The 27,124-nt window shown below is 41.2% G+C and overlaps 1 protein-coding gene across 1 annotated transcript in view; it reads left to right on the forward strand.

Moving 5' to 3' along the window:
* LOC122400276 (homeotic protein distal-less) overlaps window positions 1-17,523 on the forward strand; it is a 118,757-nt gene extending 101,234 nt beyond the window's left edge. Inside the window, exons 3-5 of the mRNA XM_043401644.1 lie at window positions 6,193-6,364; window positions 8,701-9,013; window positions 10,614-17,523. Coding sequence (XP_043257579.1) covers window positions 6,193-6,364; window positions 8,701-9,013; window positions 10,614-10,632 — 504 coding nt within the window. The 3' untranslated portion in view covers window positions 10,633-17,523. The remainder of the gene's footprint in view (window positions 1-6,192; window positions 6,365-8,700; window positions 9,014-10,613) is intronic.
* Window positions 17,524-27,124: the final 9,601 nt, after the last annotated feature.

Below are 27,124 nucleotides of genomic sequence, written 5' to 3' on the forward strand. Positions count from 1 at the left end.
AGAGAGAAGGGTAAACCCCCGCGGTACTGCAGCGCCTGCTTATTTTTTGGCCGTAACCGCCGCCATTTTACACGGACTAAATATATTTTATTCGATCTGCAAACTTTCTTTAGTCTAAGTTTCATTCATTGATTCATTGTTATGTCAGAACCCACCTGGAACACTGTGGTCTACTCTCCTCTTCAATTTAAGCAAATTAGGTATAAGTTGAACGATTACTATGGTTGCTTATGAGAAGAATTTCTGGAGTCATAGTTTAGTCGTTCTTAAGGGAGCAGTCTCATGTAAACATTGCAAAATTTAACCATCTTTATTCATTTTTACACAAAGACAAACGCTAGAATTTCGACTTTTAGAAATAGCAGATGTCTCTTGACCCTGTCGTAAACTTTTCGATATAGTAATGTCTAGGCTCTGTGCAAGGTAATCGTCCAGAGCAATAAATCCCGTAATTACTCAATGGCTATATAAAAAATGTTCTACAATTCACAATACCTGACACTTATCTTTCATAATTTAACAGTACAGTCTTAAATATATACATATACCTCCAAAAAATGAAATTAAAAAGGAATTGATTTTTCTCAGGTCTCACATGAGACTGCCCCCTTAAACCAATTCCTGTTTACGTTTCATTTGTAAATTGAGATCCACCTAGAACTCTAGTCCCTACCTTGTCTTCCATGTAAACAATTTAACCAAGATGCTGTCGAACAAATACTATGTAAGAAGTTTCATTCATAAATTTATTTATAAATTAACACCCATCTAGAACTCTTGTATCTCTTCCGTATAAGCAACCTAGAACAAATACTATACTTACGAGGAGAACCACCAACATTCGTGACGAGAAATTCGTACGTTAAATGGAGTCGTGATATTTATAGAGTACGTAGAAATAGCGAAGTTTGTGGCGTACGAAAAGGTAAATTTGAGGAAAGGAGGTAGAACGTGTGTCTGGGAGCCATCGATACGTGTCTAGACGTGGCCTAACCCGTACGTCGCGCATACCAGGCGGCCCTCGACGGGATGTGCTTGCACGCAAGCCTCGCGAGAGCGTTCGGCGGGCCGATTCGCCGTACGAAACGTGAAACAATGCCGGGCGGTGAGCCGATGCGTTTCTTTCGAGGTTAGACGGACCCGCACTGCGGTTTTAATGAACTCGTTTTGACGTGACGACGTCCCGCTCGTTCACCTCCTCCCCTCATCCTGTCGTAGCTCACCTCTGCTTCGCGGCTCTAGCACCGCGTCCCCATCTCCCCCGACTTAGTTAATTAAAGTAACCGTAAGGTTTTTGATTGACGCCCGAGGCGTAAAAAGTCGCCGACGCGCGAACGCCTCGGCACCCGGGGGTCCCGACGGCACACGATTACGCAACGCCGGAAACAAGGGTTGACGAGCGGGACATACGTCACGATACGCGTCTTCTCCTTGTGCCCGTCAACCGCGACCTGGGGAACGAACCGTTCGTCGAATAATCGCGCTCGAATCGGTACTGGTGTTTAAATTCTACCTCAGTTTGAACCTGAATCTTCCATTTCTAGAACAAGTTTCGGACGCTCGAAATTTTCCTCGACATAATCAAACATTTAGAAACCAGGAAGTCTCCGAATTACTGTCGGTTGTAAGGTCAACAATCGTGGACACCAAAACAGTCTTCGAACTCGAGAACTTTGAAAATGTTTCGTTGTGTTTACTATTCTTATAGCCGTATGTGACAAACTGTGTCATATAAACGAGGATCTTTAGAAAAACTTGTACATACTCGTGCAGGGAACGAAAAGATTATCGTCTCTTATTATCATTTTATCTGTATTTATATATAACCTTGTCTATATTAGTAAACAAACGTATACATACATGTACAAAACGTGAGCACACAAGAAAAGTTGCGTGTAAAATTGATCAACGATTGAACATTGCACAGAACTTTACTGATTTTCGTTAGGACACAGAAGCCATCTTGACTTTTTTAAATTCTAGTAGAGATCGGATCGAGTGTCTGGAAAACAAACGTATAAAACGAATAGATTTCCAATACGAAGAAGGCATACATGTTGTTTGCGTTTGACAAACACAGAAGAAATGCATGCGATGGCGTTGGAGAACCGTACTGTCGTTGTACGTAAACTTTTTATAAGGGGTGATCACTTTTTCCAAGGGAAATGTCTCAATCGTACTAAATCTACCACAAACGAAGATAATACTATATGATTATCGAGTCATTTTCGAGATAAAGCTTTGAATACAGGTTGGGTCTCTGGTTATATTTTATCTATATAATAATCATGTATATACGTAGGCGTAATAAAGACGCTTAGTAATAATATTAGTAATAATAACATGCCAAGTGAAAGTATAGGTACAATCATAGAAAGGTATAAGTACCGACCATTAAAAATGCCACTAAATGCACGGATTACGAATTACATGTGGATCCCGACATCTGCAATTTCTCGAGTGGTTAATTGCTGGTTGCGCACAAGATCGTAGAGTCTAAATAAAATTATGCCAACTGACGTACAAAACTTTATTACGGTATTTTTAGCCGTAAGAATTTACGCTACGAAATTATCAAACTTTGGCGTTTGAAACTTTTCTGAAAAAATTTAGTAGATATTTCATGCAGTGGAAATGTATTTGCAACAAGTAGCCCTCGAATATTAAATAATATCACGATTTAATGTTTGAAACTAAATATTGTGTAATACGTGCAACTAGAAGAGAATTACAAAAGGTAGAACATTTTGTCACGCAAAATGGACTACATATTGACCAGTTTGCAAATACCTAATATTACGCATCACGTTGCGTTTTAAATATTGTTATATCGCCTGTCCGTTCAGTCTACTATTATAGCATCGCGCTATAATGGTATACCTTTAATGTCTTTTTCCTACAGAATGCAATTAAAAGCGAGATTATGCATCATCATTCGTTTCGATCCCGTCCGTAGTATCGAAAGGAATTAGTGATAATATTTAAGAATGTCAAGGTGATCTCGCGCTTTAAACGAAAACTTATTATTAAAATTAATTCTATACACTATTCCCCTGTCCAATTATCGAGTTCCAGGCGTTGACTCGGATCTCATCTTTCATTTACGATACATTCGATCTACGAATCCAGGTTTAAACATTTTACCAATTTAAAAATATAAGCGGTGGAAATCCGCAGAGTCGTAGGACTCTGTGCTTCCCAATCGACAACGGCGGATGGAAAGAAAACGCAATTTGCGCCGATTTCCCTTAAAAAGCCGAGCGAACAGTGTTCTTCCTCTTCCTGCAATTCTTCAGAAGCGGGGTAAGAGCGCCGTTTATTTAGTCCGCGTAAAACACGAACGTTCCTCCCGTCTGTTTCTCTCGCTCGGCAGCGCCTAGCCTCTATGAGGCAAGGTTACGTAAGATTGAGCAGCACGTCACGTGCACGCGGCGTATGTATAGATCGCGAAGACACAAAAAAATACCGCATGTGCAATCCTAACAGCGGCACACGCGCATTAGTATCCGCTGCAGGCCGTACCCGCCGTTGTATGCAGCGTGTAGGCAGAGACAGGCAAAAGAAACGACAGTTACGAAACGAGCAGTTCCTTCTTCTTCTTCTTCGTCTCCATTTTTTCCCCCATTTCATCGACCCGGTAGCGCTTTGGAGATGATACGACGCGTTATGTCGGACACCGCCGGTCCAACCAAACGATCGAACCTCGCGATGTATTGCTTGCAGCGAAAAAGATTGCATCTGGCACCACACGACGAGTCGTCAATTTTAGTAGGAGAGACCTAGAATCGGGGCTAGAAGTTCCAATTTTGAGAAAACATAAAAAATAACTAGGAAATAATGTAGATACTCTTTTCACTCTTGACTAATTTATTGTTAAATTCATTATATTTTAAGATTTTCAGCTCAAGTTTAATATATTGCCACAGAAACTTCTTACCCCGTCGTGGGGCATGTTGTTATCGCTCTGGGGTAAGTTATTACCAAGAAAGAGGTATCACTTTCTAATGAGACATTTCATTCTCTGATGAAGTAAAACACAATTTTATTAATAAGGTTTGTTTATTAATTTCGAATTGACACAAATGTATATGTCGGAGAAACAATCATATTGTTAGTAGAGTTTCATATCATTTAAAATTATCCACTAATCAACGATTAACTCAAACAAACTTTAATAAAAAGAAAGAATAATCAACGAAAACTGATGAGTCTTTCGTAGGAATTATTTAATTTTTATACGACACGTCTTTATCGTCCGGAAACCCTTTTTATTCTGTTCTTTTCTTTTCGTATATTCCTCTTTCTAAACGTTCTGATATCCAGACAACTAACTCAACTAACTTCAAAGGCCACATTCAAACTCACCCTGCAGTATAACAAAATCGTTAATGAAGTCAAAATAATGGTAAAGAACATTACTGAATTATTGGTAATTTTCAAATAATGTATTAATAACTGTATAAATATATACGAAGACAAAGTAAAAGCTGTTCGAAAGTGTAGTATACAGGGTGATCGGCCACCCCTGGGAAAAATTTTAATGGGAGATTCTAGAGGCCAAAACAAGACGAAAATCAAGAATATCAATTTCTTGAATGAGATTTCGTTAAAAAGTTATCCAAAAATTAAATGAAAAAGTTTCAAATCATTCTGGAAAAATTATGTTTGGTTACAGGAATCAATTACAATCATTTTTGCTGAATACACATACCCCCGAAATCCTACGCACTTTCGAGAAAAAAATTCGAGTAAGTGCCTAAATTTTTCGGCGAAATTGAAAAGTTTCAAATCATTCTGGAAAAATTATTTTCTATTGTAGGGGTCAAACACAATTATTTTTGGTGAATACATATACCACCGAAATCCCACGGTCTTTCGAGAAAAAAATTCAAGTAGGTACTGAAATTTTTCGGCGAAAAAAAAATTTCGAATCGTTCAGAAAAAATTAGTTTTAGTTACGGGGATCAATTACAATCATTTTTGGTCAATACACATACCTTCGAAATCCTACGTACTTTCTAGAAAAAAATTCATTGCCGAAAATATAATGTGTGACCAGAAATGTTGCCCCGAAATTTTATGCGTATGTTTAAAAAATCATAACTTTTGTACGGATTGATGGATTTTAATGATTCAAAATGTAAACAATGCGCAGCTGTTCGCAGATTGTCGTTCTAAAGGCGGAACTTGGAATGTTAATAACTTTTTAACGAAGCCTCAATCCACAAATTGGTATTCTTGATTTTCGTCTTATTTCGATCTCTAGAATCTCCCATTCAAATTTTTCCCAAGGGTGACCGAACACCCTGTATATTTAACTGAAAAGCTTCCATAATGAAAAAATTTATACAACTTCACTGGAACATGTAAAAATTATTAATAAGCGAACAGTGTTTCAGAGAATAGGTAAGGTAGAAACGTGTGCCATAAAATCTCTTTACTTTCTACGAAGCATGGTAGCTGATGAGCGCACAAATGAAAAAAGAATGTTGTTAAAATGTTCCTCACATATTTAACTACCTTAAACAGCAAAAAGATTGTAGTTTACGTCAAATTTAAAAAATCATCTTATGTCCGACTTTTTGGGGTAAAGAATTTATCCCCGGAACTTCTAGCCCCAGTCTCCCCTACACCTTCATCGAGACTTCGTATCGTCGACGGAAGAATGCCTCCTATTCTGTTTACGTTACAAATAATATTATGATCAACTACCAACGTTAGAAAGAGTTCCTCGATTATTTATTTTGAACGTAATTTTCTCGCGTATCTCGCTGAAGCTCGATTCAACATTTGGCGTTCGAGGATCGCGTGATTTGGAACACATGGGAGTACGCTTACGCGCGGGTCAAAAGGTTTGCCACGCTTAAATACGCAAGGACTCGTGAAATGACCTGATATGTGCCGAACGAACAAGCGTGTATCATTACACGGTACGTGTGTACCCCGCAGAAACTTTTATTTCGGAGTCTGTAATTATCGGATGTTTGACGGACGGAAGGACGGCGGCAGAGACAGTGAAAATTGCTGGCTTCCCACGTCTCTCGAACTACGTCAAATAGTACATCAACCCGACCGACGGACTACCTCCATCCGCCCCTCTCGTACCCCCTCTGTTCGTTCCTGGGCAATAGCTACTGACAACTCGCGAAACGAGTTTCACCTGACCGGGCGTTCTTTCGATTTTTGTTGCAGGTGAAAATCTGGTTCCAGAACAGAAGGAGTAAGTACAAGAAGATGATGAAGGCTGCCCAGCAAGGCGGCGGTGGCGGCGGTGGGCAGCACGGCAGCCTTCTAGCCGGTGGGACCGCTCTACCCGGAGGACCATCCCCTCAACCGGGCCAACCCGGAAGTCTCATGCAAGGAGGTACCAGTCGCTTTATAATCGCTTTATGAATAATATCGAACGCCCGACCGGGATCCACGGAGATCCGTTAAGCTCCGTTTTCACGCGATACAAAGCTGCGTCTTCACGCATGATGCGGCAGATGTTGCAATAAATGCGACTCCTTTCGTTAATTATCTCGGGAGAATGAATTTTTGCTCGGTAAAAATAATTTAAAATCGTAAAAACGTGCCATTGAAAGTAAAAATTGTTCGTTGCGAGATACGAAAAATCGTGAAAACTTAAATACAGCATTGTCGTGACGTTGCAATTGCAGACGTCGCGTCGCGTTAAACCAACTGTGAACGGTCGTTGCGAAATCTTGTCTCGCGTCACGTGAAAACGGACTTTAAGAAACCCTGACCGGTGACATTGGCTCCCAGAAAACGAGCCCGCTCTCCGTCGTATTGCGAAGTTTACAAGGTAATAATTATCCCGCGTCGTTTCGGAGATAGACATGCTCACGATACATTTTTAATTATACCGAAAGTATCATGGAGATCGATCGATCAAGAGTCTCGTAATCTAGAACGGGAAAAGAATTTTCCATTTTGTAAAGTATTGACCGAAGAAATGAGCTTGGGCTGTCTGGAACTAATAGACGCCGCGATTCCAGGGACGAAAAATACCGAGGCACTTGTGGCGTTTTGATCCGCAGGCACGAGCGAAACTCGCGTATCCAGTCGGAAGGTATAAATCAATTAGGGAGATCGAATCTTAACGCCACCGATGTAGAACCGTTCGACAACCTTGTCGATCCACATCTCAGGATTGACCTCGTGATACGACTGGTTGCTTCGTTGAAGCTCGCAACGAGTTATCGACGCGTGGCCGTTCATCGGAGCTTCCTAGTCACGGTGACTTTCAAAAGAATCCTTGGAATCCCGCTTCCGACCAGCAATCTTCCCGAAAAAGTCCTGTGAAAAATCAACAAAATATAAATCTCGCGAGCGATCTCGTATCAACCTCTGGGCGTACGATTTAGTTACAAGCATAATTTGAAACTCATATTGTTTAACCCTGAAGTGGATTATTGGGGCGGTAATTCTTTGAAAATTTATGTAATCCTCCATTTATTCATTATTTTTTAACCCTTGAATGGACTCTCAAGTTTAGGTTAATCGTTGGGCCCATATTTCTCTTCCACTTACCATGCAACAGATTCTTTAAAATGCCAATTGTTTTATGGTGTAAAAAGTTTAAAAATACATGAAGATATTGGAAATCTGAAAACTGAAGTAGGTGAGATTAATTTATGACTAATGTCAAACACAGAGTATACAATGCTTCTTTATTTTAAACAGTCGCTACAAATTATTTTCGAATGTTCTTTGTGTACATTTTCGGCAAATTTAAAAGACACGACTCTTTATTAAACACAAATGACAACTTGAACGTTTCATCCGCTTTTCTTGTAGTTCTGTTGATGGACCAGGAATAGTACTTTCTTCAACAGCACATATAATACGCTTTATTGTTTTACTACGTATATTCTCATATATTTCAGATTGATAGATAAAATTACTAAATAAATTTTTTATAATTAGTCATTCCTTTGGTCAACCTGTTGAAAGTCCGCTCCCTCACGCATTTTGATGGGCCTGAAATATGTTTAAAGATATTTTTGACAATTTTTTCCTATACGTATAATAGGTGATCGAATTCAGTGTAATGATACTCAAAGTTTTTTGCAAATATCTTGGAATATAAAGTCGATCATTTATTATATGTAGGTATAATCGTATAGTAGGTATAGTATATGTAGTTATTTTACTTGATGTTGATATTTACCAAACTGATAAATGGAAATCAACTATCCTTTAAAGCACTTAGAAAACAATGAACTAATGGAGGATTGCATAAATTTTCATATAATTACATTGACATATATTAAACAATTATTATTTTAAACTTGCAGCGGTCCCAATAATCCACTTAAGGATCAAATGCTTTAAAGAAACGTTAATTTCCATTTACCAATTCGTTAAAAATCAACATTAAGTAAAATGATTCAGATTGAGAGTCCGCTTAAGGATTAAATTTGTTACGCTAAAGAACGAACGTTGATTTTAATATACAAGACTTCGTCGCTCGTTGTTGCGAAACTTGGCGCAAAGTACTAATAAGAAGACTAACTAATCGAAAACGGTAAAATATTTTTCGAAGTCAGTGTTCCGTGAAGGGGTTAAAAGTTCGCACTATCTCGATGGAAGATGCGTATCGCGTAGAGGCAACCCAAAAATACATTCCGCGGCGTCAGTGGAAAGATAAGGGAGTATCTGGAAGATCGATCTCGAACGTTCTCCGTTACGTTTCAGGAGGCGGAAGTTCCGTGTCGGGCAGTCCGACGACGGGCTACCTCGGAGGCATGGGCGGTGGTGCAGGGGGTCACACCCCCGGTAGTTCTAGCCCCGGAAGCGAGATGTCGCCTCAGCACAACGAGAGCCCACCCGCGCCCTCCTGGCCGGGCGAGATGAAGCACCATCCGCATCCTCACGCGCCGCCACACACCCATCACCACCCCCACACGCCGGGACACCATCCACCGCCGCCTCCGCCACCGCCACATCACGCGAGTTACATGCCACAGTACTCCTGGTACCAGGCGGATCCTAATCCCGCACTACTCACGTAAGTCTCGCTTCTGTACCATTCGATCAATCGGAGGACACTGAATTTTCATCGTTTCACCAAGCTTTAGAATATTTTTCGAAATATTGCTGGGCCGGAATTTGTAGTACAACCCAGCAAGGAGTGATTCTATGCGAAAATATAAGGAAACAATTTGATATAACATTTTTGATAGTGTTTACGTTATTAATACTCTAGACGTAAACGCTCACTTCTTCGATACCTGGCATGCCCTGCCTTGTGTTTACGTTAGAACAGTAACGAAACGAATACGGCTCAGAAGATTATTTCTCGACAGTATTCTGTGAGACCTCTAAACGTAAAGTCGTATTCTGGGTCCTGATCAAAAGATCATCATTATTTGAGCGTGTTATATCGTTTTGCAATCATTCCATGAGAAAGAACAATGGTCAAAAAATAAAGACTTTAAAGAGTTGATACATAGAGAAGGTAATAGTGACAGTGAAATTTCATCTTATGAAAAATGTTAATTATAGAGTAGAAGAGAACCAGAAGATTATCAAAGTGACGAATATCATATTGAAGAATCCGACGAAACCCTAACGGACAATAGAAATCAGTAAAAACAATCAATTACATATAATTTTATGTGAGCTTACGTTGTGAAATCCACCGTCCGAGTGTTAAAGCAGTACAAAGTGTTTTTACTTGATAATTATTTTTGTATTCTTTATTACTACTTTTTATTACAATGCTACAATACAGTATTACAAGTATTGCTGAAAATGTCTTTCTCTTTATTGCATAGACAGGTTTGTTCGGTGAATTAACGATATCTGAATAAACTGTGTCTTCTATCGTAAATCGAATTATCTAGTAAATCAAATTGACCATCATTGTCAATGTTTATAAACAGTACCTCGGACGGAAACAACAGCGATACAAGAATGGACGACAACTAAATCGTTCAAAAAGATAAACAAACTTTAAAGTAAATTTTCTCAAAAACGTAGCTCCGGATAGAAAAATGTTATACTAACTTTTCTCCTCATTTGTTCACATGGAATCATCCCCCACACGCTTGTACTACAAATTCCGGTCCAGTCTGTATAAGAAAAATCTTGTTTAGTACTAGGACGTTTAGGGTAGTGTTTTCTTTTCGATAAAGTCAAGGACTCGAACTTGGTGAAACTGGGCTAAAAAAAAAGTTCAGTATTTTCTGCATCGTCTAAGCCGCAGATTTTTAAACAATAGTATACAAATTTTCAATTTCGATTTAGTTTTAAAAAAATTGGTTTGAGATATAAAGTAACGGGGGTAGAGACGCCTCTTTGTTTCTAGTGTCTAAACTTAGAAAATGTAATTTTCCTAAAATACTACTCGAATTCCATAATATTTATCAAGCTCGAAGCTGTCGAAAAATATAAAATAAGAATTCTTTTCATAAAGAGGAATATCTGTACTTGGTATTCCACAACGAAAACAGTGTAACGTCTCAATCGATAGACATAAAGTTCATTACGATCGAAGGAAGCTAAGAAATCGGTCAGTAACGTCTCTGCCCCTCGATTATTTACATATCCCTCGGTGGCTCCGAGGGTTGGGTTTTAATCGGTCGTTCGTCTGTCGTATTTTTCAGGGTGTGGCCGGCGGTTTAACGAAGATGTCCTTCGAGCTGTGTTCAGGAGGAACCGTTTCTTCGTAGCGCCGCGGACGCGCCAGCGGCCCAGCCCCAAAGTGTGAATACGTGTAGCACCTGTCGCGATGGAATTCGCGTTCGATGTTAATATTGTTTCTATTCGTTTAACAAGGGAGGCCGGCCGGTCTCCCATGCGGCCCGTCCGTCGAAGTGAAAGATTAATCGCGACGTCGTGACACGTGTCCGCTAGGGAACTAATAACGATAATAGTAATTTTAGCCTCGCGCGACGAAGCACGCGAGAACGAACGAAACTCGCGGCTCGTTTCCCGAAGGATCAAAACGTTGACGGAGAGCAAAAATGGCTCCCGGTCGACGGCATCAACGGAAACGAGGAGCGTCGACCACGACTCGCGCGAGACAAACCCCTCCTTTCCCACCACCCCGGAGACGCCGGAAGATCTCGTTCCCATACCTAGACGTTGCAATCATTTCGTCCGTCCTCGCGATGGAACCAGGACGCGCTCTATGCTGCCTCTTTTCTCGCGATCGAGTACAAATTCAACGAATACAAAGTCGATCTTAAATGGGTTTTTAATCGCACGACGGCCGGTCACGCTAGGAAACGTAAACAACGGGTCGATCGATGGCAAGGAACGAGGCAGCATCGCTAGAAGTCGAACGATCGCGAACGATTACGCACTCCAACGGGACAATCTCCTTCGTTAAATGTCAAGATGGCGGTCGGTCTCTCGAAACCCCGGCGAACGATTATCCGGAGAGGACGAGGGATATTTTCGCCACCTAGCCCTGCTACCCCGGGGGTCCGTCACGAGACCCGCGTCCCCCCGTCCCCGTTTGCCTTGGTAAATGTCAATCGTCGACGACGTTGGATCGGGTCTTCGGGTCACTTCGCGCTGGAAGCTGGATCTACGCGGATCGAACGACGACGAAACGAGCGCCACGGAGAGGCGGAGAACGGAAAAGGGTAACGCGAACACGAACACGAACACGAACACGGGGGGCGACGAGTGGGGGACGCCATTGCATAAACTTCGTCGAGCCGTTCCTCGAGGCGGTCGAGGCGGGCAACGAAATCCTAATGACATTTTCGTGAGTCGAATGATCTCGGCGATCACGGTGGCGCGACGTAATCACCGGGTCCCTCCTGTTCGGATGGGGCAATCGACGCGGGGACCCAACTCCGAGATGGAGACGCGCGCGAATCGTACGGGAGGAGTGGACACACGATTCGTAACACGTTCGCACAGGTAGCTTTCTTCGCGGAGTTTCGTATATTTCAAAGGGTACGGCGAGGTACCATAATTATTCGTGGTCGCTTTTTTTAACGCAGCCAATATCAGGGACTACGCCAACGCCCGAAGGCTCCGCTGATTTCAACCAAAATTTCGTCGAGATTCATAGATTTTCATTTCTAAAATATTTAAATTGCCGAAAGTTTTTGAACTCGTAGATTATAGTCCCTTGGTTCGGGACAGAATTTTTCCGTCTGGCTGAACATCGAGAGCATTTTGCTTTATATCTTTGTAATTGTTTCATCAGTAGATTCGGTGAGGCTTTTTTGATGAAAATGAGTACAAATACGATCAGATTCGAATCAATTGTTCAAATCGCGTGTTGAACGAAAAATTTTTGAATTTCAAAAATAGAAGCGTCTCCGAATAGGGTTTTGTTTGGGCTCGTTTTAATTGGGAAAACATCATCGATCCATCGATGATGCTCTCATAAAGATATAATGAAAAAATTGATCTGAAAAAAGTCGTCATCAAAGGAGGAACATACATTTTTGTTACATATGGAAAGGTAAAATTATTGAATTGATATTTTTGCGCGTATTATACGGCGGCGAGTCGTTGTCTTCAATTTATTTCAAGCAATATCTTAGAGGCACATCTTTTTCAACGTCCCCTTGCTTCTCATCACATTTAGTGTCGCTCAAGATTTTTATTATTTGTGAATGAATTGATTTTTTGTTAACAAGCAGGTTAAATCGTTTCAAATTTGCCAACATCTGACTAGAATTGCTGCATTGGTCTACGAGTTATCGCGGAAACTAAATTAAAATACACTAATTTTGTCTGTAGAAACGATAAAACGTTCCTAGAAGTTGATAGTTTGAAAGAACATTGTCGCAAGAACTTGTACATATTTTTCAGTTTTGTTTGAACGATGACATGAAATTTCGATCCACGTGCCAACTGTTCCTTTATTATCTCGCAAGGCTAAAATATATCGTGCGTGCAATGTGTAATTATGTCGAATCTTCTGCGAAAACTGTAGAACGCGACACCTGTCAACATTGAAAATTCTAGTACTCGATCTCTTTTTGATTCGATAATCGATCTGTTACAGAAAAAAATGGAAAAACTATATTGAAATCACTGGGAAGCAAATGGTTTACTTCGTTCAGTAAAGTCACTAACACTTTTTGATTAAAAATGCAAGTTACATATATATATTTTTTAATTTTTTTTCGCAAAGTGTCAACTTGTATTAAACTATTAATATTCTTATACGCGTAAGAAATATAGAAATAGGGGTAAAATTGCTTCCACTCTGTTTTAAAATGTGTGAACTTCGATGTACTAAACGAATCGTTTAAAGGGGTTGAATTCACGAAGACCTTTCGATCGAATTTCAAATGTGGAAACATTCTTCGTGTCCACTGCCTCGCTGATCCGACTGGAACAAAGGTTTCGATTGAAGAAGTAATAATTGTCCTCTGTAGCTTTCATAATTCATAATTTTGTTCTTTCAAGATCGACGTAAGAGTGTACCAAACGTACCTATTTCGTTGAAATCGATTAAGTTTCAAACGAATCGCTTATCTGCATCGTAAGGAACTGTGCACAAACCTGAGAACCTATAAGAAAGATTTTACAAACTATAATTACTGGTTTCCAAGCACGCTGCTGGGTATCTGCGCAAACGTCAAATCGGTCAGTTGCGGCATGGTACACATTTGCATGCATTTCAGGAGTTATTTCCTTAACCGCGTCTCTTCTATTTCTTTATGTAAGTCGCGTAGTAACACTTTCTCTTCGGAGACGAACGCAAGATTCTGTGAATTGTTTTGCTTCGGATACGCAACCTGTGGGATGCGTTTCAAAATGATAAATTCTTATGCCCCAGAAACATTAACGAACGGATTCGATGCCCCGTTGTACTCTAAAAAAGAATTTAAACGCATTTAACATAAATGTTGTTGTAAATAGTCGTTCGAAACTTACCTTATGTCGTAAAAATTAATAAACGTCGTTGCCATTTAAATTCTTTTAATGAAAACAAAATTGATTGAACTGTCTATTGCATAATATACAATTTGAATGCATTATTTGAATCTAAATTTTAACATGGAATTATTTTTCTCATTCAAAGAATACAAACTTTTCTCAGTAATAGATGGGTGACATAATAAAGATGAATACACAATGTTTTTGGTACCGAAGAGTCGAGAAGACTGCCTCTAGATGGAATTCACATTTACCGATCAGGATGAAAGTACAATTTATGGACGAAAAAATATTCCCTCGCATCGTGAACATCACTCAGAGGCGTTCTTTATAGCTTCTTGCAGTACATTCGTGCATGTGCATCGTTGTCCTTGAAAATGGCCAGTACGTCGTCTCTGATAATGGCCAGTAACAGAAGCCATAAACGCAAGAATTTACTGTTCGATAATCGTATAACAGCGTTGCACTATCGTATGCTTCACAATTATCGTTCAAACAGTAGTATCAATTATAGTTGTACGAATTATTACGCACGAAATTTCTAGAAAGTTTAATCAAAGTTCTAATGGTTTTTCTTTTTCGAGTAAAATGGCGCCCGTTGCGTCAGAAGCGCCACGCTGTCGCAAAGGAATGCACTCGATTTCAAAATGGTGGCAAAAAATCGCAGGTATCGTCGATCTGGAAATTATGTTTCGCTTTGGTAATCGTTAAACAAATTAACTTTCGAAACGTGTAATATTTTCTGGGTCTAATGATAGTCGAGTGGCGGACGAGTTAGGATAAAATTCCGTTTGGGGCACGCATCATCCACTACGGAGCGCTCCGGGGTATCCGTGAAACCTTTCGTGTTTTACGCTGTTTTTACTGTTTTCCCGTCGGCCATGCTGCGTCACCTTTGCCATCTTGCATCCCGCGAGCGTCAGCTAGCTTTCAAAGAGACGCCACGAAACCGCAAAAAAGACGGTTGCGGTTTGCGACCACGGGAAACTGGGAGGGCCAGCGAGCCCCACCGCTGACCCAAATCCTTCAGCGTGTCGGTGCAACAATGGTCGTCTCATGAGAACGCGGTCTCGCGCGGTCCCTCCACTTCCTGATTCTGCCCTCTTTCACGAAACCCGCGGAAACTAAGTACGTCTAAAGGATTCCTTTCGAAAGGACGTTCTTTCTCGACCGGAATCACCATTTTCTAAACGAGCATCAGAAATTGGTCTGCATTCGTTTAACAACCGGAGTCACAGAGTCAGAGACACAGATGACGAAACGACAATTTACTCGTCACGTTTTCTCGATAGAACAATCCGCTGCCCCTTATCCCACATTTTTATCTAGATTGAGATTTTACCATTCACGGTACGATTGGATCGTTTACAATAATTTTGTGCGCATTAAGATCGAAGAGGTTAACTTTTGCGAGGGTATACAATTTTTTTTAGTATTTTTTTCTGTGGAAAGAGACCTTCGTGAATGTCGTTCCATAGAACTGTCTGAACGATAATTATGAATTTTGTAGCCCACTGGGAAATTTCAAAATACAAGTTTTTGAACGTTATCGAGGATCGACGAAGTTGCGTTCCGGTACTTCCCCCGAGTTCTATCAAAATGACGAAGCACTCCGTGGTAGGTAGGCTCAGGAATTAAAGAATTGGTTAACTAGGGGATGATGAGAACCCAATCGAGTTTTTATTTAACCCTTTATAACCCAAATTATACGAACACCAATGACGTGGTATAAATTGAAAAATAAATATTAGCAAATACAATTCTCCAAGTGGTACCCAATATAAAAAATCATTCGATCCTACTTTAACAAAAGTAGTTAATTTTTCCTATAATCCAAATTATACGACGACCAATAACGTGGTGTAAAGTGAAAAATAAATTTTAACAAATACAACCCTTCAAGTGGTACCCAATATAAAAAATCATTCGATTCTACTTTAACTAAATTCTATAATAGGGTAAATTTTTGTTGATTTATAAAAACAAGAACTGTATTCCTACAATATATTCTGACTGACCCTATCCCAGACCTAACCCTCCAAGTTGTATCCAATACAAAAAATCATTCGATTCTACTTTAACAAAATTCTACAATAGGGTAAATTTTTGTTGATTTATAAAAATGGAGGCTGTGTTACCACAGTATATTCTGATTGATTTAATTGGGCTTCGAAAACGTAGACGACAGGGTTTCAAAGGATTAACTCGTAGAAGGTGGAGAACGAAGGACAATGATCGATCATTCGCACGGGATCGATCCGGGATTCCCGGTTCGCGGAGAACGTTCCAACTTCCAGCGCGACGATGACGACGATGATTCCTCGGTGTACGCTAATAAGTGCCGTTAGATCCGACCGCAGAGCTGGAGAGGCGCGGAACGACCTCGGGCAAAGAGACGGGTCGCGTTTTAGATTCGGTGCAATAAAGAACTGCGCGCGTGTATAATTTAAGACGAAGCTCCCTCAGTTCCTAAATTGCGCGCAGAGCGCGAGCGAATTACGAAAAGAGCGTAAAACGACGCAGCTGGACGAAAGTGTTGCTCGCGTGTGCCGTTGAATGTCCACGGAACCGTTATCCTGCGAGTTTATTTCCCCGTTCGAAGGTTCCGGCGAGGGCAAAACAGGGGGGGAAGAAAAAGAGGAACGAAAAAGAGACGAAAGGTTGTCGACAAACGTCTCCAACGGTCCGCAATTTTCTGTCGTTGACGAATCAAACGACGCCTGAGGACGCGTTCGCTTCGTTCGGCTTCGTCACGCTTTCGTCGGGTCGTTGAACAGAGACGGGCGAAATTTTACTCGAAGATGAGCGAACAGAAACACGGGCTACGGTGGAACGTCGATCGATAAAAATATTACTATTGGAAATGGTTGGTTGTCTGAGAAAACTACCGAAATGTGTGTTTTTCTTTAATCGTTACCGAATTTCGTAGGACAAATTTTTGTGCTTTTCGAGTGCTCGATCTTTCCACTCGAAAATAATTTCCACCGTACGCGACATCTGTTCGATCGGTTTTTGATTCCACATTTTGAAATTTTTGTCCAGAGAATTTTGTCCGTCCCGTGATCCCGGAAGACTCGACCCTTTGCATTCGTAGGACTCTGAAAATTAGAGCGTGTCCTCACAAAATTTGTGAACTCGATTTAAGCTTTGTTCGAACGAGCATCGAGCGGAGTGCAAAGGGTTAACGCGATGAGCGAACGCGGAACAAGCGAACGCGCTGTTTCGAAGAGGCGACAAAAAAATAAATGAAAATGAAAAAATATGGAGAGAAAGAGTCCGTAGAGTTTACTAGCGTTACTAGTCTCGGTGCAAGCCACGGGGATCGATCCGAGAGCACCGTGGACAGGGCGATCGTACCCCCGAACGCGTGTACATATTGCACCGGGCCCCCTCCTCCTCCCCACTCTCCCCCAAATCCCACCCTTAGCACGTAAGCCGTAAATGAAAAAATTTGTGTAAAATACGATATTGTGATAAGAGTGTAAAGAAATGGGAACGAAAGAGAGCGAGAGAAAGAGCGCGAAAGAGAGCGAGAGAGAGAGAGAGAGAGAGAGAGAAGCCAGAAATCGTCTATATACATATAGGTTAACAACACGGCAGATCCCAATTTATCAATTTTATCGAGTACCCTTGTACGAATATAGATATTACGAGGACTAAAATACCTTAATTATGATTACTATTGTATAAAATATGAATAATAACTAATTAATTCAATTTAAACGACGATCGTACCGCCTTATTCTTCCATCCCTCACCCTCTTCCGTTCCGTCGCGAAGCTTTCCGACAAATAGTTGCCGTTTCGCGCTTACCGGTCAATTATCGAATCATTTCTGAGGAACGACCGCCAAACGGACGCGCAGTGTCCTGATGGTAGGTTCCAGTTCCTTTTTTTTTCTCCTTTTCTCTTTGTTCAGCGGTAGCGGACACCACCTGCCGTTCTAGAGTCAGCGTACGCATGCTCTACTTTTATGGATAACTGTACTCCTATCTCGCTTAAAGCGAAGCCACCGACTATCCCACGTCTTGCTGGATGTCTACCCGGTGTCTTGGAAAAGTCATATCCGCGGGAAGCTCGCGGGAAACAAAGCGTACGACTTTCTAGCATCGGCGCGACGCATTGTTTACGATCGATTCCGCTCCCATCGACGAACCGTAAGTATCGTATGCTGTAAGTGAACAAAATTTTAATTTGTACTCGCGTCCGTGTACTTCTCGTTTTAAACAAAATTGGTAACCGTTTTTACGGTGATCCTCTCGGAAGCTCCCGTTTCGTTGGATCTTTCAGGGGCTGATTGCGGGCCCCGTTGAGAATCCCTGTCCCACTCGACCAACGCCATCAAGAATCGATTATCGCTCATCCAAATGTCCGCTGACTTCGTAATGCGCGGCCGTTACCACTTCTGGCCGACGGTAATAACCGTGACAGAGCTTAATAAGGCGATTATCTATCCGGAGCGATTAAATCGTTCGTTTATCTGGATATTGATTTTTCGCGAGACAAAGAGCCACTCTTTTTCCCGACAAAAGCAGCCATGTTCGGGCTCTCGGCCGTTCGCTACGCGCGACTACGCCTGCCCGTCCGTGCGGGACCATCGGCAGAAAAAGGTGTACCGATGTTCCCGATGAATGCAGGCGTGCGCGCCTCGCCGCGGTTTCCAAACGTAAACTTATACTCGGTGAAAAGGGAAAAAAAGGTTAGCGGAGCAACGCAGACCCGACCAGATAGAGACAGAGACAGAGAGAACACGACAATGCAGCGGCACAAAGTCTCACAAGACGCACGGGAAACCTCCTTGCAAACGGGGGACAAAAACTTATAATGGACACAATGGTCGATGGATCTCGGCTGGAAGGCGCCGCTATTCATACCGCTATACCTTCCAAAAGATTATGTCGAGTGGATGTTTGCCGCTTTTCCAACGTCCTGGAGAATGCCACGGCGTCGGAACGGTTCGACGTTGTCTAGGAATTCGACCCTTTATCGCGAAACACAGGGAAACGGTAATTATTCGTAAGATGAACGTCGCTCTTTCGTGGCTCCAAGGCGGATCTCTCCACTTGCGAACGATAGAAATTTTAAGAATCATCATTGATTTCCAAATTTTTTTTACGGTAGTCATGGTCCATATAAAAACTTTTTTAAGCTGCACCCGGAGAGATAGAAATGCTCAACTTTCGAATCACGTGTTCATTTTAAGAATCATCATTTTCATCGACCTTCGCGATTTGTAAATTCTTCTTAGGGGTAGATATGGCGAGTGTAAAAGTTTGTAAAACTGTACAGATTAATCGAAACACCTGTTATAATGCTCTCAAGAGACACCCTCGATTCACGATTAACGAACAAAATTTTTAGATACGTTCTAAGTCTAGACTTAACCCGCAGCTTCGTTCGCCGGAACGACAATTTCAAACATTAATTTATAGATTCCAATTTACGAATATCTTTACAAACGAAACATAAATGGAAGTTAAAAACACTTTGGCCAATCATTTTGTAATCATTTTTAGTGAAACCAGTTTTACTATTTGTCGTAACAAGAAAGGGGAATGTTATCGTTAAATTTGCGTATAATAATTTGGTAGGAGAATGAATCAAAAATGTCCATTTAATGTGAGTTCGTGAATCAACCCTGAACGGAACGTAATTTTCTGTGCCAGTTAGTCAATGCTGACTTTCGTTCGTCAAACGTTGTTCTAATCTCAAGGACGAGCAACATTATTACCAGTTGCGTCAGATGCTGCTATTACTTATCGTGTTTGTGTTTTTGCAATTGTTTTCATGAAGTTTCTTACTATCAATCATACTGCGATATTATAAATGCGCAAAGATGACCTTTACTTGTGCACATCGTTCGAAGGCTAAAAGGAAGTCACTTATGTTGCTCCAAGTACAAAGTTACAATAGTTGCTTCGATGACTGATCTGAATCGAATATGTATTCGTATTTAATTATAATAATATTAATCATAATTGGAAAATTGTTCAGTCTACAGACATTCTAATCGTTCGATTAATAGCAGTCGTAAATGGTTGACGCGTACCGATTACAGAAACACAGATAAACGTTAAAGGAATGTTTAGAATTTAATCAACAGACTCAACAGAATCAACAAACGTTGAACACTTCTCCCTTTCTCATTCACTCTCAGTGTTTATGACACAGATATGAATCTGACAAAGATAAGAATCGACAATTCCTGGAATACTACACTAATTCCTGGAATAGTAGAATTCTAAACCAAGCTTGCGTTGTATAATTGGAAAAGGAGTCGAAATCTTGCATTAAATTTCGAACTGTGCACGCGGTAGACATCGACAAACCAGTAGAATCAGGTCTAACAAGTTGCTCGATACGTCGCACGCATGCAACATTATCTCATTATGTAAAAGACCACGGTTGATAGATTCTCCTTACACACATCTAGATTGCTATCTTTCCGAAAGATCGGATCTACATCGTTGCAAGGAAATATCGAGATATGCATTTTGCTAAAATCTTCCAGTTAAAATCATTAACGACACTGAAATTGCATATTCCAAAGTACAAGCTTTGCACATACAAAGTAAGTTTTCTTTTTTTTTTTCTAAACAAAATTGAAGAATCTTTTAACTGTCTCAGTAAGGTGTTTCAAAAAAAATCGACGCGTTAGTTCGCGATTTAGACGAATCTCCGAGCCGTGTATATAAAGCCTCGTTTAATTCAACTTCCTTCAACATCCCCTATTCTATTAGCCGCCCCCCCCCCCCTCTCCCTTAATTGCATTCCCGAAGATGAGATCCGAATCTTTGCCGGAGAACAAACAGGAGGCGAGCAGAGAGAATTAAACTATTAAAGTGCTCGAGAAGTTAAGTATCGCGCGTCGCGATCATCTCAGTCGGGCCACGAGTACGTAGGTGAGGAGAAGAACGCGCGGACTTCGTGTAGTTTCCCTCTTATCGTAGTTTGCGATCGTGCTACGACCCGGCCAACCGGGGTTGCTCGACTTCGACCAATTAGCATTTAACCCACATCGGATTTCGCCTCGGCCCGGAACCGAATTTGTCCGTGAGACCATCCCGCTCGCGAACAGAGTTACGTCGATCCAAGATAGCGCTTACACTCGCGCGTCAGACGCGATGAAAATTTATTTAAAACGAAAGCGAGCTCGTTCCACGATTCGATCGTTCCGCTCAATTTTTTCCAATTCTCTTTTACGCTAAAATAAATATTAAGCATATTTCGATTTTCCGACTTTCGTGTTCTTTGAATCTAGCTGTTTTCTCGTGAACTTTCTATGCTCCTTTTGTGTGGAACAATGACGTTAGAGTTTTACTTTCAACAAAGAGAACGGAGTGCCTTAATAGGGTCACAGACGTAACGATTTATTCTACGAGTCGAGTGTCAATGATAGTAATATGGCATTCAAGATGGCCGGGTTGCACAACGCTGTACAGTTTCAAGCGGTGGTATCGACGATAGTTGTAGAAATTCTTAGAAAGTACGAAAGACAGATAAAAGAAAGGCAAAGAAACTTTGAGAACATCTTTGCCAAGAAGAAAGAAAGAGGAATCGATGCTGAGAGGGTGAATTCGTAACTTAAAAGCGACGTTTCAAGTAAAATTTACTCGAATGCGAAAAAAAGGTATCCTCGCGAGTGGTCGTTTCTGAGTTAATCGCGTGGACACCCTGTACGTGTGCACGTATTCGTAGACGTATTGTAGAGCAGGAAAGGGAATTAGTATCGTGCAAGGGGTCAGGAAGAGCGAGCCTCGGCCTCGTAAGACGGCGGACGATATCGAATAAACAAACGAACGAGTGGGAGTGCGGAGGAAGTGGCGGATATTAAGGTCTTCGTGACGGAACTTGGCTCGTATTATAGCGAGCTAAGTGAGGAGGCCTCCTCGTCTGGTCGAACTAATTCTATTACTTCGTCCCTTCCTTCCACCGCCGTGCGCGACGTTCTATCTACCGTGGATCATCGTTAGACGGGAGCCTCTTTCGGTCGCCGTCGCTAGATTGTCTTTGGGACGACACAGTTCCGTGACGGCCGGTGACAAGTGCCTGATAAATGTGTCCTTCGGTTCAATCGCCGTACCCCGATATTCCCCAAAGGGTGGTTTAAAGTCTTTGCTAAATACTAGAACCACAAGGAATTGATACTATTTACTAATTCGTCGAGTTACAGCAATGATTCTTTAAATGAACTCCTGACGTGACTCGTAAGTTGAACGTTTCTATCCCTACCAATTGGATAAATCCCCTTTGGAGCTAACGAAGCGTGTAGGACGAAATTTAGAAAGCGTAGTTTAGTTTTAGTTTTCCTTTATTCTACTATTACAGCACGTATCTAGTTTAACATTTTCTTTAAACTCTTATAAAAACCTCGCATAGTCACATAAAGATTATCTATAAAATTATCATATAAAGAATACAAAATACAACAGTGCAAAAATGTATTAAAAGCCGGTGTAGTAATGATTCTTAAAATGAACTCCAGACGTGACTCGTAAGTTGAACGTTCCCGTCCCTCCCAACTAAGTAAATTCCAATTAGAGTCAACGAAACGTGAAGGACGAAATGTAAAAAGCGGTGCAGTAATGATTCTTTAAATGAACTCCAGACGTGCTTCGTAAGTCGAACGTTTCTGTCCCTCCCAACCAGCGAAACGTGAAAGACATTTAAAAAATGATACGAGCTACTTGGCACATAGTATCCACCACGACTTGATTCGAGACTTACGTATGATAATACAAGCTCAATTAACGAAACAAATAAACAAATTTAAGCAATTATACATTTTTCTGGGAATGAAGACAATTTTAATTCCACAAAATTGCATCCAACCGATTAGTCTATTAATACTTGGTTGACGGCGCCCGGGTCCATTCGGACCCCACTGTAGACATAAGCGCTCGAAAAATACGAAGAAAAAATTTGGTATAACATTTTTCTATCCGAAGCTTCGTTTTCGAGAAAATCGACTTTACAGTTTGTTCATCTTTGTGTACGATTTAGTTGTCGTTCATTCTTCTACCGTGGTTGTTTTCGTCCGTGATAGTGTTTACGTTATTAACACTCTAGACGTAAACGCTCGCTTCTTAGATACTTGGCATGTCCTGCCTTGTGTTTACGTTAGAGCGGTAACAAAACGAACACAGCTCAGAGGATTATTTCTCGACAGTATTCTGCGAAACCTCTAAACGCAAAGTCGTATTCTGGGCCCTGATCAAAAGATCATCGTTATTTGAGCGTGTTATATCGTTTTGCAATCATTTCATAAGAAAGAACAATCGTCTGGAAATAAAGAAGTCTTTCAAGAGCTGATAAATGGTGAAGGTAATAGTGACAGTGAAATTTCATCTTATGAAAAGTGTCCATCACATAGTAATGCTAACCCAAAACCAGAAGATTACCAAAATGACGAATACAAAAAAAAATTTTATGTGAGCTTACATTGGAGTCCGAGTGTTAAAATAAATTTTTGGAGTGCAAAGGGTTGGGACCAAAGAGCAACAGGAAAGCTACATTTCTGACCGTACCATAAATCTACCAATCTAATATCGAGGTTAAATGTTGTAGAATTCTTCAGAATTGCTAAAAATTAACCCTATGGTACCTCGAGGCTTTTGACAATTTTAATTAGACAAAATTGCATCCAAACGACCAGGTTATCAAAATAAATTTTTAGAGTGCAAAGGGTTGAGACCAAAGAGCAACAAGAAGATTACATTTCGGATCATACCATAAATCTACCAATGTAATATCGAGATCACAATTCAGAATGCTAAAAAATGACCCTGTGGTGCTCCGAAACTTTTTGGCTTGTCTGTAAAATTTAACGATTTTGTCAAGTCTGATCTCCATCGGTGGGAAATGGGAATCCGAGTTCGACGATCCTGGCTCGCGGAAGGGGCGGTTGGGGGGGGGGCGGAAAAAGAGGAAAAGCCAGAGGCGGAAGAAGCAAGAGGCGGTCAGGTTGGGGGTGCCAATTTGCGATTCCACGCAGCAAGAAGGGCGTGGCGGGCTCGCGCATGGGGTGGCTCGCTCGTTTGCGCGACATTGTCGGCCGACCCTAACCTCCTGGCCACCCCTGCCATCTTTCTCTCGACGACCCTCGCGCGCTAATCCAGTAATTCTCTTATGTGGATGAAAACCAATGAATTCGCCCTTGAAGACCGCAACTCGAGGAAACGACGTTTACCAGCGACGGTGTCACAGTTGCTTTCGCAATTACAGGTATTAAACTAAACTCGACCGGCTAGCAGAACTGATAAAAAGGAACGAGAACGTCTTAATACGAGTGTGGTTGAGAATTATCTGTTTCACAGTCGACTTTTGTCGTCGTATCGTTTCTTTACCGAGGCTCGGCACGATATAGTCGACGCTTAATTAAATTAAACTAGAGTTGTCGCGTCTTAACGTATCGTTATTTAATAGTTATCTATTTACGTGGAGAATATTATACGTCATCAGTGTCAACGATTGATTCGAGATACAACATGATTCATTGATTAAACTGTTAAATTATTTTGATAATTCAAATATTCGGTACAGAGAATTTTTATTGTCATAAATTCGAGTAAAAGCGATATATTTTAAATAGAGCAGGAGTAACGTGCCCGCTAATAACGAAACACACTGTATAGTAGGTTGAACGTTGAACCGTCGCGACGCCTTCTGGACACCCAGCTGGCGAAGTTACGCTGTACAGAGGCACAAAGGTCGAAAGGAAACGAACGCGGAACTCCGCCCAGCGGATCGTTTGTCTTGCAAGGGTTGAAGCCACGTGGCCGAAGAACGCACACAAGCTGAATTTTAACCCTCCGGAGATATATCGTGGCCCTATAAATTCCATGGGTCTCCGTATATCGCATTGTTCCATAAAATTCTTCGTTCTTTCTGATATTTTTCGTCTCGCAATTTTGTGAACTGGATTTACTTCATATTAGAGTCGCGGCGAAGTTATCACTTTGCCGATGTAAAAAACGTGCAGAAAATAATAATAATGATTGGCGACGATCGTCGATGAATCATCGACGTGTCGCAGAAGTAAAAAGAATAAGGAGAAATAAGAATCGTCATAATACGAAGACTATATCGGATAAATTGGTTTTTATTGGTCCCCACTGTCCACGGTGACGAGTTATGCGCATGGTGATCGTTAAGGTGATTAAGAAATCACGTGCTATTAACGCTCATTAAGGAGCCAGGGCTAATCCCGTCGTATCGTGTCTCGGTTCGTTTCTTATTACAAGTAAGTACTCGTTCCTCGTAAATTTTTACGCTTTTCTGACCTCATAAAACGCCTCGTGCCTTAACGCCGCATGTTTGGTCGCTCGTTTTTCGGCAGAATCTTCGACCGTAGCCCCAATCAGTGTTCCTGTACTCCCAAAACGTCGCTGGTATCGTGGAGACGCTTCGATGCTCCGAAATATACCATCCACTTTTTGTACAATTATTTTGTATTCGGTTGGTTATGCATTCTAGACTATAAATTAATTATTTTATTCACTGTGATGTCGAAGTGCCCCTCGATACCAGCCATCTATCCAAATATGGGAGATAAACGAAGAAATTTGCAAGAGCTCGGGTCAATTGGAAATCGAAAAACGCGTTCGTCGATTTCGTTCGTGTGGAAAGTCAAGTGCGTCGAACTGATCGAAGTCTTCCTTTATTTCTGACGTTAAGAAGGGTTAAAGGGGATTAGGACGGCTTCCAAAGGAACACGAGTCCTCTTTGCTGCTCTATCTGTCGACCAAAGCCGTGCAAAAATAAACAGATTTACAGGATTCGACCGGGGACGACGGTAGTCGCAAAGCCGGCTGAATTTAAACTCCATTGGACAGCGGGCGCGCGTCCGACCCTCTGACCTACTCTTTCGAGTGGGGTCACTTCGGAGAAGGGCTGGTGACACTAATCTGACGTTAACGGGGCCCCACGATCGTCTTAGATAAGAATCTAAGGGACTGGAACAAGGACGAAATTAAGTACGCGGTAACGACCACTCTTGGTCGATTTATCGAGACTCGATGAATTTACGATCATCAAAAATGAGGGGTGCAGGAAATTTTATTTAACAATTTGGCCTTCTTCGATTCCCAGAAATGATTAGAAACGCCATCGTCCACGCTGTAGTGACTGTTTAAATCAAATCGAACGGTAGAAATTAGTTGAGTTAGACTCGACGGGATACGTATATTTGTTGTTCGTGCATGTTTGACGAGGGTTAAACGAACATTCTGTACCCCGTGCGTTTTTCTTACGTCGATACTTTGTCTGTCGTGCAGGAAAGACTAACATTCCATGCATTATTCACTCGCAAAGTGGACGATGTCGATCATCTACTTGCGGTTGTTTTTGAAATGTTCTTGCTCTTGTAAGGGTGTCCTTCTATTTTAGAAAACTCACTTTATTATTTTTTTAAAGATTTGAATTTTAAAAGTACGCATTTAAAATAGTTACTAAAATTCGAATAACAGAATAGAACGTTTCTCGGAAGTTTCTTATTCCGAAGAATGTCTCAAGTTTTCTATAATAAAAATTAAGAATGTTGCGAAACCTGTTTCATTCTTGCGATGTGTCGTCGGTTGGTCACTTTTGAAAGTTTTTGCATTAATTTCCGGGCGGGTTGTATATCGATAAATCAATCGTACGTCACAATTTATTCAGGGGAACGAAGAGAGGTCAACGTTTAAGATCGAGGGGATGGAATAGGCGGCTCGCCACCCCTGAACTGCAATATTCTATACACCCATAATAGAGGCACCCCAAGCGTCTTCGAGACACGAGCTAGATCCCCCGAAGATTGAACGGTTGAAAATCGTATGAGGAAAAGATGGAAGGGAAAGCGAACGCGCGATTATACGCTAAATAAATGATTGGAGAAGTTAGGTGAGTTGGCGTTTTTCTTTTTCTTTTCTCCTCTTCTGTAAATCAAATCAAAGGAAAGGAAATCGAAGAAGGCAATTACTCGCTGCTTTCGCGAGGGTTCGCTTCGTCGGTCGAGGATTGTAAAACAATGGTGAGTCACGAGAAAGGGAACACGTCAATATCTTTGCAAGAAAAAATGTATCGATTTTTGAAAAACACCAATTACCATTACGTTATATATTCTTGGTTATTTATTTTTCACCATCAGTGTAACGAGTATACAGGGTCAGTCACCTGAGACTGGAATCTGAAATATTTTCGAAACTGTCAGTCATATCGGAAAAGACATTAACTTGAATGGTTTCAAAGCGGCTGTTATTCGATATAATTAGTATTGTATT

Source organism: Colletes gigas, unplaced genomic scaffold (genome assembly GCF_013123115.1).
Source record: "Colletes gigas isolate AHSC1104 unplaced genomic scaffold, ASM1312311v1 Colletes_gigas_Sc00016, whole genome shotgun sequence".
Lineage (NCBI taxonomy): Eukaryota > Metazoa > Arthropoda > Insecta > Hymenoptera > Colletidae > Colletes > Colletes gigas.